The sequence below is a fragment of the Leptopilina boulardi genome, unplaced genomic scaffold, assembly GCF_019393585.1.
Source record: "Leptopilina boulardi isolate dan_hultmark-lab unplaced genomic scaffold, ZJU_Lbou_2.1 LbouV2_131, whole genome shotgun sequence".
In the NCBI taxonomy this organism is placed as follows: Eukaryota; Metazoa; Arthropoda; class Insecta; order Hymenoptera; family Figitidae; genus Leptopilina; species Leptopilina boulardi.
The window spans coordinates 203,712-226,496 of NW_026137676.1; the positions used below are offsets into that span (position 1 = coordinate 203,712).

The following is a 22,785-nucleotide window of genomic DNA, read 5'->3' on the forward strand; positions in this document are numbered from 1 at the left end:
GCAACAATTAAACGTGGAAGTTAAACGTGGAAGAATTTTAAATATCATCTTAATTGCATATTTTATACAGTGTTAATTAAAATGATTAGGAACATATACATATACATTTTTCATTTTTTTTTACATTCATATATGTTGCCGATTAACTTATATTTTATTCAAGATATTAACGAAAAAGATATATTGAATTAAATATTAATATTGAATTCATTAATTATAATATAATATATAATATATAATATAATAATATATAATAATACTAATTATAATAAAAATAATAATAAAATAATATATAAATATAATTAATAATTAAATTAATAAATAAATTAACTATTATAAATAAGACACTTCCCTTTAAAAAAATTTACAAATTATTTAAACGCATATAAACGTGGATTAATTCATTTAATTACTATATTAATTTTTTTTTTTAAATTAACATTTTTAATTTTAAAACAATTAGATATTATTATATGCTGAAATCTATTAATAGTAATCATTTTTTCGTATTTAACTTTCAAATTTTAAAATAAATTAATTTATATACTTTATAATTTAGAATTAAACTATTATTTTGAAAATACGATAAACAAGAGTTAGAAATCACAAAATTTTAACATGCACAGGGTAGAATGAAATATAATCAATATCATCGATGACTAATAATTTGATTTGAATTGTTGTAAATTTAAACACTGAAACGGATATACTGTACAAGTATTTAATGACGTGAATATAAGAAAATTTGGCATTAAGTATTTTGATTTCCTAACGATTTCAATCATGTCACGAGACAATAAAAGAAAATGTGATGCCGACAAAAGTGATAATGGTCCTCCAAGCAACAAATTATCTAAAATTGAAGTGCAAACAGTGACATCATTCCGGATGATTGAAAAAAAAATATCTGAGTAAGTAAAAAAAAGAATTATGTTATAGAGTCAAAAATTTGCACAAATTTCTTGATTTATAAAAATAATTTTTGACATGTATATTTATGAAAGATTTTTTCCTTCTGTTTTAAATAAAGAACATATTTTATTACAAAATTAATTATTTGACAATTTATTTAAAACCTCAAAAATATTTTGATTTTTTGCTTGATATCGAATTCTTTTTTTAATTTTTATTTCTTAATAAAGCTTATAATAGGGTAAGTACACTAGTTACCAAGGGTGTATCAATTTTCGAGGATCATAATTTTTATTTTTAGAAAAATAGTATTATAATAAATATTTAAAATCAAACATCATTTCTAAATAATCCTTATATTTTCAATTACATACTTACATTATTAAATTTTAATATCATCGGTAATAAAATAATTATATAATTAAAATTATAATTCACTGCTGTCAAATTTTCACGATTCGCCATTTTCTTAATACTTTAGATTATATAACAGACTCATATAGAAATACAAATTGAACACATTTCTAATTACTTTTTATGTACGTATCTGGTTCCTTAATTTGTGTCAGTTCCAATTTTCAAGGTACTGATTCGAAGTTAGTTGTTATATTATATGTTTAAAAAATGTCAAACCCTCTAGAATTGGAACAAAATCTCAGAATTTTTACACCATCGACAAATCGTGATTTTTCCACATTGACTTTTAAACTTTATTTTTTCTTTACATTTTAGTTTGTGTAATAAAAATAAATATAAATATTAAACATTATTAAATTATTTGTCAAAATATGCAAAAATTAAATTTTAAAGTGAATTTACTGACGAGAAAAAAAATGTTAAAGCTAAATGTTGTCTAAAATCATCGACAATTGATGCAGTTACCCTATGTGCTTTTAATAAAAAAAATTTTGGAAATATGTTTTTTTTCCTTTGAGAGATATAAAATAATTAATCAATGTTCATTAATAATTATTTATTAATAATCTAATAAAACAAAATACTTCATATTGAATTCGTTGCAATAATTTTAATATATAAATATAAGAAGTATATAAAATAAATATTATCAATATCAATATCATTATTACTATTATTATTAGAAGTATTATGCTATAGGTTTAAACTTCGTTGCCGTGTGACTAATAAGAGCGAGTTAAAGTCATTAAAATCTGGCAAAATTTTTCATATGGATTTGTTAGATAATTCTGCTCAATTTAAATGCACAGCATTTCATAATGCTGCTGACAAATTTTTCGATATTGTGGAGGTAATTTTCTTTATTATATATTTATTTTAGGGGCCGTCCATAAACCACGTAGCCAGTTTAGGGGGAGGGGGGGGTTCAATGAAATTCTACGGTAAACTACGTGGGGGAGGGGAGGGGTTCGAGCCATGACTACGTAGTTATATTTATTAAGTCATTTAATTTTGATTTTGATATTTTTTAAATTGCGCGGGTAATTCCAATGTCGAATTGAGCGATATATGAATATAAAGTAGAATTTTTGTAAAATTAAATTTGTATAAATTATTTTAAAATGATTATTATAAACTTGATGAAAATAAGAAAAATAATTGGGTCTCACGAATAATATGCCATGAAAATTATAAAATTGCATTTTTAGTGTTTCGAAATCACATGCTTTTAGAAATATTACTTAATCAAAAGAAATTAATGCAAACAATATTGTAAACAAATTTTTAGTAATTAAGAATTCTACAATTTACTAAATTTTCATTCATTGAAATTTTTAATTAGCTATATCTTTATTTATCATAATTATTAAAAAGTGTGTAAAAGCATATTTAAGAGCATTTATTTTATTGAAAAAATTTTTTTTAATTCAATAGAAATACATTTTTAAATAAGTAAAAAAAAACTACGTTCTATCAGTGGAGGGGGGGAGGGTTAGAGCGAAAGTCTACGTTGGTCTACATGGGGGGAGGGGGGGTCAAAAAGTGCTAAAAATTGGGCTACGTGGTTTATGGACGGCCCCTTATAAGAAATTAATTTAAAACTTTGTCTTTACATTTCTTACATTTTTTTACATATTTTAATTTAAATTCAATTAAATTTGATGCTTAACTAAAATTTAATTTGTTAATTTTTATTTTCATTTGATAATAACATGAAAACAATTGGACAATTCATTTATTTTAATTTTATTTCTGATTAAATGAACTAATGACTTATTTTTGTCACTTATATTTTTCGATAAAATTCACTTTTTATATAAATATTTTTTTTGATATTTTCTGTTTTTTTATTCTATATGTGAGCTAATATATTTATTATTATTAGTTAGACTCTTTCAAGTTTAAATCTTTCCGATTTCAATCCTTTTGAAAAAAATGAAACTAAATAAATTATCCAAATCTTTTTGTTTAATTATCAACTTAAAAAGATTATTCAATATTATTTACATAATTTCTTTCAAAACTAGATTGGGAAGCAATACATTATTGAAAATTTTTCCATCGCAACACCAAATCCAAACTTCAATGTATTTCAAAATAATTTTGAAATACAATTAAATGAAAATTCAATAGTTTCTTCTGATATCGATGAGAAATCGAATTGTTTACCGCAACACAAATATGAGTTCCAAACCATTCCGGAAATAAACTCTATGCCAGTTGGAAAATTTGTCGGTAAATATATTATTTTTATTTAAGGTTGAACAATTGATAGGGTTAATTTAAAAAATTCAATAAGTTATTTTTATTTAAGATTAAAAAATTGATAGGGTTAATTTAAAAAATTCAACTATTAACTAATTAATTACAATACTTGTATCGGTTAATTGAGGTAAATAATTTATTATTACATAAATTATTATTATTATTATTACAAATTGTATAACTACACTGAAAAAACCAGTATTGAACCAAGAAAATTTTAATTGGTTAAAAAAAATCATGAAATTGAATACGTTCAAATCAATTATAATATTGTTACAAGATAAAGATTGTCTTGACACAGTATATTTGAAAGAAGAACATATGTTCTTGATCAAAGAAAATATAGAATTTAAGCAAAAAGTTAATAAGTTAATAAGTTAATACGTTCCAGTAAGAAAATATCGTATTGTTTAAAGTAAAGAACCTTAAGTAAATGCATTTACTTGATTCAATGGATTATTTTTTTAAGTGTATAACATCCCAGATAGCGCAATATTGTCAACCTTGTACGGCAATCTTGTCGCAAGATTTCTGCAAGATTTAAATGTCTCACTCGACCAAAACAAGCATGGTAAGCTTGTAGCAAGATTGCCATGCAAGGTTACTTTAAGATTGCTCACTAAGATTATCGCAAGATTGCACAGTAAGTTTGCACGTTAAGTTTGTGGCAAGGTTACTTGGCAATCTTATGGCTTTCTTGCTGCAAGCTTGCGTAATTTAAAAAAAAAATTTGAAGGGAGGAAATTTATTTTTGTCAATACATTGGGCACCAGTTCCTAGGAGCTCATAAAAAATTTACTGCGCAGCCGTAAGTGCTTGTGATTGCAAGTGCGATAATGCTTATTTTCGTAAACTTCCAAAAAATTTTTTTGAATATTCCACAAGCTTGCAAAATTATTTATATAATATTACAATCATATAGTATAGTATAAAACATTATTATAAAATAACCAAGATGAAACTTACATACTAAATACTATTTAATTTTGTAGACGTATGTGGAATAATTTCAGAAGTTAATGAGGTTGAGGAAATTAATAATACTTCAACTTCATCTTCTTTTTCAAAAAGAACAATAATTTTAATAGATGAAAATGGGGAAACTGTAAGTATTGATACTTAATATAAAACAAAAAAAATTTTCCATTTAAATAATTAATTATATTAATTTTTAATGTATAAAATTATATAAAATTATTTTTTAGATTCCAGTGGCATTGTGGAACAACGCAGCGCGCTCATTTGATATTCCGGCTAAAAAAATTATTATAATAAAAAAAGGAAAAATTGGCTGCTACAAATCACAAAATTATATCTCAATAATTCAGTCAAGCTTAATTAAACTGAATGATTTGAGTAATGACCAAGTGTTGAGGTCAGAATATTTACAAATATGATGAATATATTTTTAGCGGAAGCATTAAATTTAATGGATTTACAAAAAATTTTAACTATACCTATTTTCCTGTTTCAGATTAACTGCTTGCAGTGACAAATTATAAAAAATTTTGTTGGTTTATTTATAAAACTAAGTATTCGGTAAAAAAAACTGTCATAACTTATAACTGGAGTTATATTAGACCCAAATTGGCCAGGTACTTGGAAAAATGTCTTCCAAAAATGGAGTTATTTAAAATTATTCAATAGGTGTTTGTATTTTTGTTTGAATTTTTACTTGTATTTTTGTTTGTATTTTTGTTTTTGTGTCAGTCCATTGATTTTCGTCTGAAAGTCGTTGTGACCAAATGTTAAAAAATTCTAATTTTCCCATATGTGAAACTAGATGATTTTCTGAATTCATTAACCATAATATTATGATATAAATTTTATTTTCTTTAATAATATTAATTATCAAATGTAAAAGATTCAAGATGAGATTTCGTAACCGTAAATTTTTCAATTTTTTAAAATCATTATTATTAAAAATTTGCTAATTAATAAATATTGAAACTTACAAAAATTATAAGTCAATCTATTCTATATATTTAGATGACGGAATTTTTATAAAATTCCATTACTTTTAGATAATAAATAATTTTAAAAATATTTTGTCAAAAAAAATTTGGAATTTTTTGTTTATTTGTAATTTTTTTGTGGTACCTCCAAAAAATTTTCGGTTTTATGGACATGTTCTTAATAATATTATTTATTTTATTATTATATTATTAATTATTTATTAAAATAGGTTAATTCTAGTAATAAAATTTAATTGACCAATTTCACATCGTTTTATTTTCATATAAAAGTATATAAAAATAGAACGACAAGTTCTAGAATTAACCTATTTTAATGCAAATTTTTAGAAATTAATATATCGAAAACGAAGCATGACACCATCGTAAAATTTCAATAGAAGATAAATTATATTATTCAGAACATGCCTGTAAAACCCCAATTTTTTTGGAGCTCCCGCAAAAAAGTTTAATTTAATAATTAGAAGATTTTTAAAAATAACGTTTTTAAAAAATTGAAAAATTTAAAGTAACAAAATCTCATCGTCAACCTATTGCATTTAATAATTCATATTATTAAAGACAAATTGATTAATGAACACAAAAAAACATCGAGTATCACATATATTAAAATTAGAATTTTTTATAATTTGGTCGCAACAACTTTGAGACGAAAGTCAATGGACTGACCAATTTATATTTGAATTTTTGTTTTTTCAAGTAAATTATTATTTGTATTTGAATTGTTTGTATGTTTTATATTGTTTATAAAGAATATATTATATCATCCACTACATTATTATGGCCTAAATTATTATTTAATCTGTATAACTTTATTTCTTTCATCTTTTTTATAAGAAACAAAAATTACTTTTTAATTTTAAAAAGTTGAAAAAATTCAGTTTTAATAATTAAATAAACAATATTTACATCCATATTCGATTTTAAATTGACTTTTTGGTACGGTTTAAAATTTCATTTACTTTACTTTATAATTAATTTTAAAAAATTGTTTCTTTTATGAGAGGTATTTTTATTGAGATTCTTTGAAAACATGATTTCTACAAAATCATTAAGATTTTCATTAAAAAAAGAAAAAGCAAAATTATTAAGATTATTCAATTATTAATTATTATGCGTACTTATACTAGAATTCCTGTCTTTTTTAAGTTTTTAGATGTAACTGAAAATGTAATTTTAAATAATTTTATCATTACAAGGTATGGAAAAAAACTATTTAATACAACAATACAAATTACTATGACATACAATTATATTCATATGTAATTTTTAACAAATTATAAAATACAGACATTATTTGTTAATTATATATGAAAATTTTTGTCGTGTAGGTAGGTCCAGGGTTATACGGTTGGGCCACTGTAATTAATCAATATTAAATGAATAAAATAGAGTAAACAAGATTCCCAAATAACATAAAAAATTAAAATTGAGCAAATAATATTTAAAATTGAAATAAAACAAACATTGTGCACAGAAATCATATTTTTTTGGCGTTTCGCACAATCGGTCTAAAAAGTTCAGAGAAATTATCATACATTAAAACCAACAATTTCTTAATGAAAATGTCATTTTATTCTTTTTTGACATTAAAAATAAAAATTTCATAGTTTGGGCCTATGATAATACAAAAAAATTGATAGGTGGCTCAACCGTGACAAACGGCGACGTAAACAAAAAAATTATTTCTTTTGGCCACAAACTTTATTTTTAATTTTTATATTATTTTACATTATATTTGTACACTTTCTTACAGGCTTTAATCATTGATGTAAATAAAGTGTCCAAATTATTTTGAAATTGTTGTTGGCGCTTCCATTCAGGAATGTGCCGCCTTCCTCCCTTGGTTCCTCTGTAATTGTCTACAAATACAATAAGAATTAATAATATGTTTATTTCATTTTATTATATTTAATGACGTGTTCTACCAACAGTTTTATTATACAAAATATGAACGTGGAATAAAATAAAATTGTTTTGGGCAATATGTTCCATAATAAATCTGGACAATGTATATATGTGACCTGGTCTACGAAAAGGGACCTTACGTGTCAAAAAATCAATTTTCATTTTTTTGTTGATTCGGATGGAGATTAAAACGTTCTTTAAGATGGTGAAAACTACAATGTCATAATTATAAAATATAATAAATTATATAATATAATTATAAACATGTATCAATTATTTATATTTATGGTTTATATTTAGAAAACTCAAAACATTATTTCTATGTTTGTGGAAATTGTTATTAATTTATATGAAAAAATATATTAAAATTTTTTCACTTATTGTATTTTTTTTTAATTCGATACTGTGATCCACAATCAAAAAAATATGCCAAATTTAATTAAAAAATAGTAATATTTAAAAATTTTACAAGCGTTTATCTAACTTTAAATTTCTAACTTCTATTTCCTCCTAAATTTTTTTTTGAACATAAAGTTATTTTTCATAGACGAGGTCACATATATTGTTCGAAATTCATTTAAATTTCTTAAGAAGCTAAAATGTCAATATCACATATTTTTTTTATTTTGTGTATTCAAAAAAAATTTTCTGTTTATAATTTTATCTAAATTACCAAAAACCAATCAACTATAAATATTTTAAACAAATTTTATAATAATAATAAATGTTAATTTAAGTAAAATTTTTTAAAACATTTTTAATTAAACACTATTTTTAGATTTATATGTTTTTTGGTAATTTTTCTAATATTAATTTGAAATATGATTAATTTGTTTTTATCATTTAGCTTAAAAGAATGTATTAAAATTATTTTAAGAAATAAAAAAATTTGACTTTTCGATTTTTGTAAAAAAATTTATATTTTCTGTTTAAGTGAATATTTTTTTTATCTAGTGAGAATAAGATTTTCAGTTAAGGTATTACCTAAAAAACTGAAAATTTTATCTTCAATCAGTGTAACCGTTTACGAGTTATGAGAAATTAATTAATCACTTATTCTTACTTTTTTTTCGCTGGTTAATCGGGTGATTTTTTGAAGTATTTATATTTTGATAATTTCGACGTCGATTTCGATCAAAATTCGCTGTAAAAATTATAAATAATTAATAAATAATAACAATGATAAAATAATAATAATATAAATATTAATAATAACAATAACAATATAGTGAAATAGAAATGTAATATATGTATTGATGAATTTACCATTATTCAATGCATCACTTTGATTTCGAACGTCTTTCTTATCTCCTGAATTATTATTATAAAAATATCTCGTGCCCATCCAACGCTGTTTTTGTTTCATTGTTGCACCTAAAATTTTGAACATTCTTAACTTAAAAAATGTAGCCACCAAAAACACAATAAAGAAAATACGTAAAAATTCATATTAATATTTCTAATTATCTCTTATTAATACTAAAACACAAATCAACATTGATTTTTTTATTTAGCAAAATTTAATTAAAAATAGGAGATTGTTCCTATTTAACCCGAATAAATAGAAATTCTGGTTAAATAGGAACAGAAATGTCAACGCTGTTACTTATAATAGAGGAAGACAAAGTTATTTCTACTTAACTACAACACTATTTTCAGCATTATAAAAATGTATTGAAAATAGTATTGTTGTATATTCACAGTGTTTCAATTTTGGCATGATTTATTACTAAAATTGTGTAATCTATTATTATTTATTAGTTTTATTTAATAGCAGTATTTTTTGGTGTAATTATTTGTATCTTTTAACATTTGCTTAATTGAAATTAAATTTTTCCTTAATATTGTAAGAAATAATCACTGTTTCTTATTTACACCTAAATTTGAAAAACTCTGAAACATTTAACGATAAATAGGAAGAGATGATTATTGAGATTTTCTACCATAGATTCTACTGTCCCATAAAATCGTTCCACGGAAGTGAAATAAAATAATAATACACAAAAAACCGAAAGCATGGCGCTTTGAAAGAAAGAACTTATGTTATTGGTTAAACTTAGCAAATCAGTTCCTATTTACACCAACTGACCATATCATTTTTTTGTAATAAAGAACGGAAAAAAAATTTTTTTTTAAATTTTAAATCTTGAACTGAATTCTGACGTGTAATCACCCTTATATACACACACATAATGACATTTTTTTAAAATATGAATTATGGACTTCTGAGGTCGAAAGACAAATAGAAACATAAAAAATTTTAAAACGATAAATTTCAGGAACACAATTTAAACAACAAAAAATTATTAAAATTACGTAAATTATTATTATTACATTTACCGTAATTTTTGTCATAAAGTTTAGATCGAAGATCTTTGTTGCCTTTATAACTATTATTTTGATATTTTGGATTTACCCAAACACGATTCGATTCCGCATTGCTTCTTCTATATGTTTCGGAAACATGAGAATCATGTGATCTGCGATCTCCTTCTATTGGACATCAATATAATTTTATTAATAATTTATAAATATTTTTAGTAAGTTAAAGTTCTTATAAACTTTAAATGTATATTTGAATACCCGGATCAAATAACTCGACTGACGCTCGGACGAACGCTCTATTACCAGTCAAGTAGCAGTGACAGCCTGTGGGCGGCTCACTGCTACCCGACTACCATTAGAGCGTGCGTCCGAGCGTCAGTTGAGTTATTTGATCCGGGTATTCATTTAAAAAAAATTCTAAGCACAATTATGGCAAGAAAATATTTAAATAAATGTTTTGACTAATTTATTACTTCCAAAAAGTTTTAACATCGGAACCGAATAAAATAATTTTAATTAAATTCATAAAATTTTTATATTTATACTAATCAAAAAGTTTAATCTATTTTTATCACAAATTTTTTTAATGATGAAAAATAAAAAAAAAAATTTTAAATCTTAACGAAAAGTTATATTAATTTTATAACAATTAAATGTACAATGTTTATGTGCGCTTTAGTGCGCATATAGTTATGATAGTTTAATAACTGTAAAAAATTTTAGATGTTTTTTGTGAATCCAAAAATATGTGGTTTACACATTAAAATAAGTTTGTTTCTTCAATTATTTTAAATTGATACATGTATTTACATATATTTTCTATTAAAGAAAGTTTCTCGAGATATTTAAATATTTTGAGAAACATAAACAATTCTTTTTAATGTAAAGTAAACTTATACGCATCATTATGTAAGAAATCAAAAGAATAAAAAATTGGAAATTTTTAATGTACGAAATAACAATTATAAAATTTTGAAGGAAATAAATAAATAAATTTAAATTAATAAATAATAAATTTAAAAAAAGAATTGTAATACAATATGAAAAATTACTTAAATCGAATTCAGTTGTAATTATTTAAAAACAATATACGTAATAATATAAAAAAATGTTAAAAATTTTATATTATTATAATAAAGATAATTTACTTGAAAAAATATTCAGATCAAACTTCAATTTTCGTCTTCTTTCATAATGAAAATTAAAATTTTTTAATTTCAACATAAACATAAATGTAGTTTAACCAAATTGTCAAAAATCATAAAAAAACCGCAAATACAACTAACTTTAAACTGCTGACAGACAGAATGAATGAGAGAATGAATGAAAGAATGACAGAATACGGAGATTATTATAGTTCATTATTTCTAATTATAAACAAAAGTGTCATGGATTCAAATTACTTTTAAATTAAATTATTGTAATTTTAAGAAATAATAATATAAAATGATTTAATTTTCTAATAATTTACAGGATTGCCAGAATATTTTAATTATGAAATTTCCTGGCTTTTTCATTTAAAAACTTGAGTTTTTTCGGGACCAGAAAAATATTAAAGAGAAGATTAAAGAGAATTAATTAATTAAAAATCATTTAGTACTTACTTCTTGAACGGTGTTCATGAGACATTATTTATCTCTCGGTCGGTCACTTTCTCTTCAAATAATTTTTAAAACACTGTCTACTCAACGCGACAAACTTTTCGACAATGATAAAATAAAATAGATACCGAAGCTGCTTAGGATAGTCATATAAGCCACCAAAACGAAAAAAATTAAAAAAATGTAAACATGGTACATTAAGCACACAATAAAATTATTCTTATCGACGTTAAAAGAAAATATTTTGAAGCTTCATCAGTTTAAAAGAAATTTTTTTTCATTTATCTGTCAAAGGCAATTAATTTGATTTTAAATTTATTAACAGAAAAGAATTAGATATATTGAACTCATCAATTATGACATTTTTTTTTAAGTATTATTTTAAAGAGAAAAATATTATTGTGATTCATGTTTCATAATTTATTTAAAAATCTTATTATTAAGATTATATTATATATATTATATTATATTATATTATACTGTATTACATTAAAATATAATATTTTAACAATATATATAATAGAAATAATAAATTTAAATATCTAAAAAATTTGTCTTCTTCATTTGTTGTTCATTGCAAATGATCAATGCTATATATAGTAATATGTTAATAAATTGAAATAAACTATAACATTGTTTTATTTAATGTCATATTAAAAAGCAATGATTAATTTCACGTGTATAAGAGAAATATTTTATGTTAAGTTAACTTTAATTTAAATATACATTATCTGGTTGGTAATATTGGATATATATATATTGGAAATTAAATTTGTTGAATTATTTTCACATTTTGATTCAAAATATTAATATTCTTCAGTAGATCTTTTAAATTTAGAAATCGTGTATTAAAAAAAAAATTATTCCTTTAAATTTAAGAATTTATTTTTTTTACCAAAAATAAACCAGAAATAAAATACTTAAAGTATCAATAAATTGATTAAAAAACCTTGATATTTCGACGCGTCAGATCCTCCAAATTTAATATTAAAAAAAAAATAACATGTCATAAAAAAGAAATTTTAAATTATGATTGAATTGTAATAAATATCTTAAAAACCTTACTTGAAATAATAGAAAATATCCAGTTCGCAATTTTTGTTTCACAAAGTTTTCTAGTCTTATTGATCATAAATCTGAATGAAGAGTGAGCTCACATAAACCAATCATTCCTCATTTCATATTCAAACTTTTTTTGAATTAGGCAAAAAAAAATCAAAATATTGCACACAATATATTCCAGATATTATATGTTTATTAAAAGTTGACCTTGAATTTCATTTACAAAATCATAAAATAATTTTTAAGGAAGAACCACACACGCTATTAACGTTCAGCCATAGATGACTTTTAACACTCATCATTTGTTAACTAATTGTTAAATTGGACTATAACTTCTTGGAAAAACTTTTTTAGACTATAATGAACAACTTTCTCACTGGAACATTTTTGTTGCTCAAAATATGCGCGACTTCCTTGCATAGTGAAAATTACAGTTCACGAATTTTGCATTGTCTCAATAAAAAATAAATAACTTTTTGATTTATTGTTTAAAATGACAATTTTATTTTTTAGTCACTCGTAGGATATAATTACGCGTATTTTCGTTTTTGTTAAGTTAAGAAATTCGTAAAACTGACTGAGTAATCGCGAGTTAAACTGAAAAACACCATTAAAATGTCATTTAAAAAAAAACAGTTATTCCTTTATAGTTCGAAAACAATAATAGATGGTAAATTATTTATTAAGACAAAAAGATGTGAAATAAAGTGCTCTTCTATGATTCAGCCGCTCAATTATAAGAAGAAGTCACAGTATATTTTCCACATCAATTGAAAATATCAGCATTTAGACATAGGGGTCGTTTATTAATTACGTAAGGATGATTTTGGCTATTTTGACCCCCCCCCTCCCCCCACGTAAGATTTTTTACATGCATTAGCGCCATTTTTTCTATTGAACGTAAGAATTGCTGGACCCCCCCCTCCCCCTAAGAGCCTTACGTAATTAATGAATGGCCCCATATCGATCACCATAAGTAAAAACAAGTCCATACAGGCCTTGGCAGTTTGGACCTCTGAGAACCAATAAATTTAGGACCATCTCGAAAGTCCACCGATTTTAATTAAATTAGTTTTATTGGTTAATTTAAAGTTTAAATAATTTTCTTGATTCGTAACATTATTAATTATAAAATTAACTACTAAGGGACTAAGTACATAAGCACTTCAGATAAAAATAAATAATATATTTATACATAAAATAAATAGAAAAAATTAACTAAGCAAATAAAAAAATAAATTTCACCGGAGCGAGCGTTAGCGAGCGAGGACACATCGCTAGTATTAATTAAAATAGATTTAAAGAGCAGCAAAAGAAAGTCACTTTAGAATGGCAAAGTATGAAGCGGATGATGTTGCGCAAGAGAAAACAATTGGGTTATCACCAACCTTCTTCGCTTTTAGATATGGGCTTGAAAATCGTAACCATGCTTTGCTTTGCCAATATTTTTCAAGGAATGGTGCAAAGTGAAGGAGAAGTAGCATTGATATTCTCAACACCACTGCTTATACGATATGCCAATGAAAACGCAAGAGAATTATTCATGGACGGCACTTTTGACGTAATTTTTTATTGACTTCTTTAGTTGCTGATAACTAAGCAGAAGTAGTCATAGATCCTCCATAAATATACTTTGTAAATAATTTTTTTTTAATTTTTGAACATGAAAATTTACACTACCGTCGGAAATTGTCGGTACGATCGATCGAAATGGAGAAAAAAACACGGCTCCGCTAAAATCATAATTTTTTTGATAAAAATAAAGATATAGACTTGAATCTTACAGATTTGGAAAGTTTATAAAATTCTACATAAGATAGGCTTTGGTAAAATTTTTTATAACATTTAAAAGTTGTTGAAATTTTTAATTATTTATGGAACAAAATACTCTAAATTTTCAATTATCGTTCGATATGTTTAACCTGTTGCCTGATTCACAAAAATGATAGGAAAAATTTTTAAATTAGATCATTTTGTTCGAAAAATTGTCAGCTTTAAAATAAGCCAAAGAAAATTGAAAAATATTAATTTGTTTAAGAGATATGAATAAAAATGTCAGCGTATGTTTTCCTCGTGATTTAGTCAGCGATCGCCGCGTTCCCCGTCAGTTCCTTTCTCTCGTTCATCTGCCCAGGGCCGAATAGGCGACTTCTAAAGTGGGTGCTTACTTGCAGCCTCTTATACACTCTTTTTTTCTTACCATTACTTACTATTTAAATAATTTATTGCTCTTGCGATTAAAGTTTAAAGAGTAGTATAAAAAAGTTGAAACCATAACTATAATTGAGGGAAAAAAGAATGTATAAGAGGCTGCAAGTAAACACCCACTTTATAAGTCGCCTATTCGGCCCTGGGCAGATGAACGAGAGAAAGGAACTGACGGGGAACGCGGCGATCGCTGACTGAATCACGAGGAAAACATACGCTGACATTTTTATTCATATCTCTTAAACAATTTCCGACGGTAGTGTAATTGTTTAATAATCAATTTATAATGTAAGAAATATGAGACTTCTATTTGATAAATTGTAAAATTAGGATAAATTGAGAAACGGTAAATTAATTTTAATTTGAAAATTTACAAATAAAACCATAAACAAAGTGACGCCCATGACAATGTCTCATATGGTATATATAAAAATTTTAATATTTTACATTTTACAGAAAGGGGTCGTGCACATAATACGTCAGGCAATTTTTTCCATTTTTTTACCCCCCCCCTCCCCCCACGCCATGCACTGGTCGATAAATTCGCATCATTTTTACTAAAGGTCGTCAAAAATGCCTAAAACCCCCTCCACCTGTTCGCGTGACGTCATATGTGTACGACCCCCAAATAACAAAAGACAATTCATATTAGAATGGTGCTATCACGGAGAAAAATAGTTTGATAATATAAACAATTTTTATTGGACAAAAAAATTTTGTTGCAATATCTTTCGAAAATGTTGAATGAGTTAAAAGCGTTTGTCACAGTGTCAATTTAAAATTTATGTTGGCAATTGGATAATGCAGATATTAATTTTGCTACCGCAGCCAATTTTATTTGAGGATTGAAATTTAAAAATGTCGACGGGCCAGTCGAGCGACGCGTCAGCGAGGTGTGTCAGTCAAACTTGTCTCAGTGTCGTGTCTCGGTTATTTGCGAATGAGATTTTCAGCACATAAGTAAAGATTTATCTTGAAAAAGTTTGAATAAGTTCATAGTGTTTATCGAAAGTGTTGGTGAAGTGTATTTTTCGATTTGTGGGTAAAGTTATTGCCAGCTTAGTTCTCTTTGAATTGAATAAGTGTTGAGCGATCGTGTGTCAAATCTTTTTTTGCTTGCCATACAGATGTCAAACAAAAAAAGGTTTGATGCACGATTGCATAATAAATATTTCTCTTAGTGAAAATATTAACCAAAAGTGAGTTGAAAAGTTTGGATTTACTACATTTAAATTTGTTGCTGCAACAAATTTAGAGATAACAATATACTATAATGTGGGTAGGGATAACCACGCGCAAGTTGTATAGTGCTACATTTTCTTAGGATCAAATAAAAATTTTCGCGCCAGCAAACTAATTTGATCGCGCTATAGAGCCCAACAAAAATTGCTAGCCTATCCAATACTTAATATAGTGTAACAAATTATTTCTCTTTGTGATAAACTAAACAATTTAATTTCATAAAATAAATAATGAAAAATAAGATATAAACTTACATAGAACTTTAAGTTTTATATAAAATAATTCAAGTTATTTTATCAAAAAACAAACACAAATAGTGAGTTTTTGGTAGCCATATTAGTTACCGATCGATAATACAGAAATATAAAATAATTTTTTTTTGAATATTTTAAAAAGAAAATAAATTTGGATGTACTTCCGAAAAAGTCCCCCCTTTAAATTTAATAAAACACGGGTATTCTTACGTATTTTGGTGCATAGATTACGAAAATCATAGTGAAAATTGGCGCAAATTTGATTATCATGGTAAAAACCATAAAAAACACCATAAAATCATGGTTTTTTGCTATTAACTTGTAAAAATCGCAAAATTTCGAAAAATGTTTTAGACAAAAGTTGTAGATCTCAAAAAAAACACACATTTTATGTCGTATACATTTTTTCTCAAAAGTGATTATTTTTCGAGAAAAATCCCAAAAACCATCAAAAACATCAAAATTGATGGATAAAACATAAATCGATGGTAATTTTGTATTTTTAAGTATAATTACGTATTTTGTATATTCTTTAAATTTAACGGTATGATGTATGATTGTTATAACCTTTGCTATGTTTTTAAAAAAGGATGATTGTTATAGCCCTAAGAAGGGCTGATTGTTACGTTTTAAAAAAAATTAATTGTTGTAGCACTGAAAAGGGCTGTTTGTTACGTTTTTAGAAAAGAATTAATTTTTGTAGCCCTGAAAAGGGCTGATTGTAACGATTTTAGAAAAAAATTAATTGTTGTAGCCCTGAAAAGGGCTGATTGTTAACTCTTTAGAAAAGAATCAATTTTTGTAGCCCTGAAAAGGGCTGATTGTTACGTTTTTAGAAAACGGCCTTGTTTTTGTTGTAGCCCTGAAAAGGGCTGATTGATAATCAGTTAGGGCCAGGATAGACGGTTTTAATATCCTCAAGTAATTGGATAAAAGGGTCTTTGTTTATTTTTTTGACTCGCCTTCGCCACAAAAATTCGCAAAGGTGATCGGCAAGATTTTCTTTGCGAACTCCTCCGCGAGATAAAAACCGGCGCATCCACCGCCAAGACGACTCGATATTCTGAGTGTGGGCGCCGGTTTCTTGGTTTTCAAATTCTTCAGAATGATTCACAGTGGAATGTAGGTATCCATGTTTGGATAAGTCAATATAACCTTTCCAGCAATCAGAATGGATTTCTGTCCCAACAGCAACGTGTTTTTTAATTAAATCAATTAACGTATCTTTATCACGTCTGTTGTTGCGGCGGCCGATCTTGCACTCATCGACCTCTACAACCTCACCTATGCCTCCAATTTTGCCCTCTTGCTCTAACTCCTGGTCAAGAGCGACCATGCAGACTTCGCGGCAGTAAGATGACCGGTCAGCAACCGTTTCTGGAGACACTTCTTGGCCATCAACAATGCTGCACTCTCTTATTATTTGCTCGAAATGTAAGTTTACAGCAAAACAATAAGTGAGCAGCATACATGTAGCAGCAGAAATATGAGAATTTTGCAGCCACGTATTGTCTGCAACACTTATCTGATGCTCGTACTTACCTTTCATTTTACAAATGAAAGAGCCACAGATATTTTTATTCAAATTCAATTTCATATGCTTTTTGTGCTTGGCACAATATCTTTCTCTAGGTATAAGTCCGATATTACAAAGCCATTCTAAAGTACTTTCACGACTTAGTAATATCGAATTTAACCTAAAGATATTGTACTTCTGAACCATTGCACCGGCAGAAAATCACAACTTACAAATCAAGAAATTAGCTTTGAAATATAAACAGTTTAAGCTCACTACGCAACTAGCGGTTCCTTTCTATTTCGCTAAGAGCCCTTGCTCTAATGGTTCGTAAGTGTGTATGTAGCGAACTTGGTCGTACTAAAACGTTCAACAGGGTGCGAGCAAATCTAATATGCGTAACTACTGTTGCCTCTACTGACTCAAGACCTCCAGATGAGAATGCGCTTCTGATTTGATATCGAATCCTTATTTTGGAAAGGGATTCAAATAGACTTTCTAGGTGGGGCCAGAAGGTACCGAACCCAGAAAGGATCCCCCTACAACAAAAGAAAAGAAAAAGCTTGAAAAAGAGCCGCATGGAGAAAACAATACAGTGGCGGGCGCAGCCCGCCACTGCTGATTTGGTATAGAATCCTTATTTTGGAAAGGGATTCAAATAGACTTTCTAGGTGGGACCAGAAGGTACCGAATACAGAAAGGATCCCCCTACAACAAAAGAAAAGAAAAAGCTTGAGAAAAGAGCCGCATGGAGAAAACAATGCAGTGGCGGGCGCAGCCCGCCACTGCTGATTTGGTATCGAATCCTTATTTTGGAAAGGGATTCAAATAGACTTTCTAGCTGGGACCAGAAGGTACCGAACCCAGAAAGGATCCCCCTACAACAAAAGAAAAGAAAAAGCCTGAGAAAAGAGCCGCATGGAGAAAATAATACAGTGGCGGGCGCAGCCCGCCATTGCTGATTTATTATCGAATCCTTATTTTGGAAATGGATTCAAATAGACTTTCTAGGTAGGACCAGAAGGTACCGAACTTAGAAAGGGTTTTGAAAAAAGAGCCACATAGAAAAAATTATATAGTGACGGGCGAAAAAAAATGCGAAACATGATTTTATGGTGCTTTTTTATGGTTTTTACCATGATAATCAAATTTTAGTCAATTTTCATTATCATTTTCGTAATCAGCGCAACAAAATACGTAATTATACTTAAAAGTACAAAATTACCATCGATTTATGTTGTATCTATCAATTTTGAGGTTTTTGGGATTTTTCTCGAAAAATAATCACTTTTGAGAAAAAATGTATACGACATAAAATGTGTGTTTTTTTGAGATCTACAACTTTTGTCTAAAATATTTTTTGAAATTTTGCGATTTTTACAAGTTAATAGCAAAAAATCATGATTTTATGGTGTTTTTTACGGTTTTTACCATGATAATCAAATTTGCGCCAATTTTCACTACGATTTTCGTAATCTACGCACCAAAATACGTAAGAATACCTATGTTTTATTAAATTTAAAGGGGGGACCTTTTCGGAAGTATATTAAAACATACTTCCTACATTAATAATGATAATTGATAATTATAATAAATGATTTAAACTATATTTAATCATTTATCAGGTGTGTCCAAATGTCAGAGAGATTTGTCAATTATACACAATTGTATTACGTGTCATGGATAAGGTAAATCTTTCAGAAACCACATTTAAAAATTTTAATTCTTAAGATAGGTGTAACTAACTTAAATTTTACCCTCCAAAATAAAAGAAACCTTAGAAGCAAACGAATTCTAGTAGGTGATGTTTACGACAGTTTCACCTCGATTAAAAGTTTCTTTCTGTTTATGCAAAATTAAAATCAATTTTTATTGAATATTTTAGATTAATAAAGACATAAACATCATTAGTTTGCATCACACTGAGAGACTGAGTGAATTTCAAAAACTCACAAATTTCATATTACATTTTAATATGGTGCTCTTTGAAAGAGGGGAAAACTTTGATTTCGTTTGTAAAATTCATAATAGACATTTTCAACTCGAATAATTTTGTTTCAATAATAATAATAACTTCTGGTCGATCATTTTTTCATTCCCATGTTAAATACATGGTGAATTTCCGAATAGGACTGAGTGTCATGGCGGACTGAGCATGCGCATTCCTAACTTCCTATTCGAGGTGAAAAGGTCTATTATGATCTAATGTGAATTTCTCAAACACTGTATATTAATTTTCGATGATAGATTTATAAAAATAATTGGAGATATTCTCAGTTTTTCTTACTTGCCGAACTCCACAACTTGACGTATTCACTTTGAAACACACTTTAATCAAAAAATTTTATATTTAACATATGAAAAAAACGGAAAAACGCACAAGGACGTGAGATCAAATACGGACCTAATGCACACAAGGTAAACGACCTACTATGATGTATGAAAAAGGGTTTTAACACTGTTGAATATTGAAGGCTATCGAACATATAGTAAACTATACAAAAAAACTATAAAACTAATATCAGCTGTGTTTAACAAGCATCGAGTTGATTGGACAGAAATGCGCGCGTGGTTTAAAACGTGTTGAGTTCGACCAATCACAAAATTTCATGAGTAGCCACTCGGTTATATTTGGCGTCTCTTGGCAACATTCGTACCCACAATACTAATTTTTCGTATGGCATATTAATTTTTTGAACAGACAATATTAATTTTTGTTACTTTCCATATAAACTTTGATAAGATCGTGGTAGAAACTAATACATTTTCAGAGTTGTCCCCTCTTTCTAACGGTACCATAATTTTTCAAATTAAAAATTCTTTCAATCATACTCTTTGTGTATTTTCATTTCAAAATTTAACAACATAACCTATAATTTTATGCTTCTAAGATCCCTTTCTACGGAAATTTAAAAGCATATATAATGAATCTATTTACATGCAGGCTGTAGGAGCATTTTTCATATTGACGAGTGGCCGTCCAGCGCTTCTTTACAATGAGATATTCCGTTTCATTTTTGAGTTATGCCCTAATTTACAAAGAAATGTAGAATTCATCATGTCCGATTATGAAGCAGCTGTCTTACAAAGCGTCAGAGAAAGTTTTCCGAATGCAAATCACCACGGTTGTTGGTTCCACTATAAGAAGGTAACAATTATTATATAATTGTTACCTACAAGCTTTAATTTCTTTTTGTAAAATAAAAATCAGGAGATTTATTATGCAATTTCACTTTCACATTCATTTAAAATTACATTGTTACTTTCAATTAATAGATATTTTACTATCGAATTAATTGTGGTTAAGAATTTTTTTCACTAATATTTTCATTTTATAAAGATCAGAAACTTTCAAAATCCTTTATTATATTACGACAGAACGACCGACCGACCGACACCATTCAGAAAAAACCTTTTTTATTGATTTTCTACCACACGTTTTTAGCCTTCTCTAAACTTCTTTGTTTCCAAATTGTTTTTCATTTTTCTTATAAAAATTTCGCCTTTTTTAAATTTTTTTTCACTACTGTAGTAAATACTTATATTTTAATCAAATTTGTTAATTTAATAAATCAAATAATAAATTTTTAAATTAAAAAATAAAATTTCGCCTTTTTTTAAATGTAAATTTTTTAAAAATTTTTAATTTCTTTTTTTATGTTTTGTGAAATTTTTGTCTTTTTTATTTCTTAGTTCAATCTATATGTTTTTATAAGAACTTTTTTTTATTTAGTTTAAAATTTAATAGGTTGTACTGTAAGATTTCAAGATTTTAATAATGATAAATTGACATTACATTTGAGCTTGATAAATGCATTTACATTTGCAATAAGCAGTAACATCATTTTCCTATGTTTGCGTAAAAATTAATATTATTTTTAATATTATAAATATTTATTATTATTAAACAAAGAATAAATAAAATGTAAAGTTAACAATTACAAATTAAACGTCATCCGAGCGAGCATTAGCGAGCGAGGACACATCGCTAGTTATTATAAAGCTGTTTTCACTGAGAGGAATAAAGTATTCTTGTGTCGGCAAAAAGAAGGGGTAAAATAAACAGATGAATGTCCGGAATCGGGCAATGTCGACAACTCTCAAAAGTCAATAATTTGATAATAAATTGATATCACTCGCCCAGGCAGAAAAGTCGGTGGTGTGCCGATGCATACGACCGGCATGACACCGGCCCGGTGGTCAAGTCGGGCAACAACCAGTACCGGCACTGGTAGCAGGCCGGTTGATAAAAAACAACAGGCCCGGTACCGCCATTCGATACCGTTTTTATACCAGAAACAGAGTTATGCCGGCATGGAAATTAGTACCGGCCCGGCGCCGGTCCGGTACCGCCATTCGATACCGTTTTCATACCGGAAACGGAGTTACGCCGGCATGAAAATTAGTACCGGCCCGGTACTATTTTTCAATACCGTTTTTATACCAGAAACGCAGTTATGTCGGCATAAAATTTAGTACCAGCCCGGCACCGGCCCGGTATCACCTTTTGATACCGTTTTTACCAAGGAAACGGAGTTATACCGGCATCAAAGTTAGCACCGGCCCGTTACCGGTCTGATGGTTTTTGCTCAGAAACGTGTATGAAATATTGAACAATTTTTTAATTTTTGACACAATTTTTTATTAACCATTAATAAATTAAATTTAAAAAGTATTAAAGAATTAACGTTTTTCAAACAAACTTATAATTTTTGTGTCTTAAAAAGTCTAAATTAAAAAAAAAAAATTTCACATTATTTGGAAGAAGAAGGAAAAGTCTCTCGAAATCAAATGTTTTTTAAAAATCTATTTTCATATAGTTGGAAAAATTGTATTGTATTAAACTCTTTTAATTCAGTTTCAAATTGTTCGGGAAAATCACTCAAAAAAAAATTCTATCATGGAAATGATACAAAAGATGAGAGAGACATCCGCTGTTCAGAGAGAGAGAGAATATCTACTCCGTCTTTGTTCCAGCAGTCGCCGCTTCTTATATTTTTTCGTCGTGGTGTTACTTGCGGTAGAGTCTTTCGTGTTCTCCACCTCATTTAGAAGAGTCATTTGGAAGAGGTGTTTTCTATTAATTTAGAACACTTTGTAAT

The 22,785-nt window shown here is 27.0% G+C and overlaps 2 protein-coding genes across 2 annotated transcripts in view; both read right to left on the bottom strand.

Annotated features, from left to right (window-relative positions):
- LOC127291315 (putative leucine-rich repeat-containing protein DDB_G0290503) overlaps positions 1-22,785 on the bottom strand; it is a 212,533-nt gene that overhangs the window by 96,539 nt on the left and 93,209 nt on the right. The window lies entirely within an intron of this gene.
- Positions 7,247-11,517, bottom strand: LOC127291316 (uncharacterized). Its single transcript, XM_051320382.1, has 5 exons — positions 11,405-11,517; positions 9,816-9,968; positions 8,742-8,849; positions 8,539-8,619; positions 7,247-7,429 (listed from the first exon to the last, which is right to left on the bottom strand). Exons 1-5 carry the CDS (start codon positions 11,427-11,429, stop codon positions 7,290-7,292), a joined length of 507 nt encoding a protein of 168 aa, XP_051176339.1. The 5' UTR covers positions 11,430-11,517; the 3' UTR covers positions 7,247-7,289.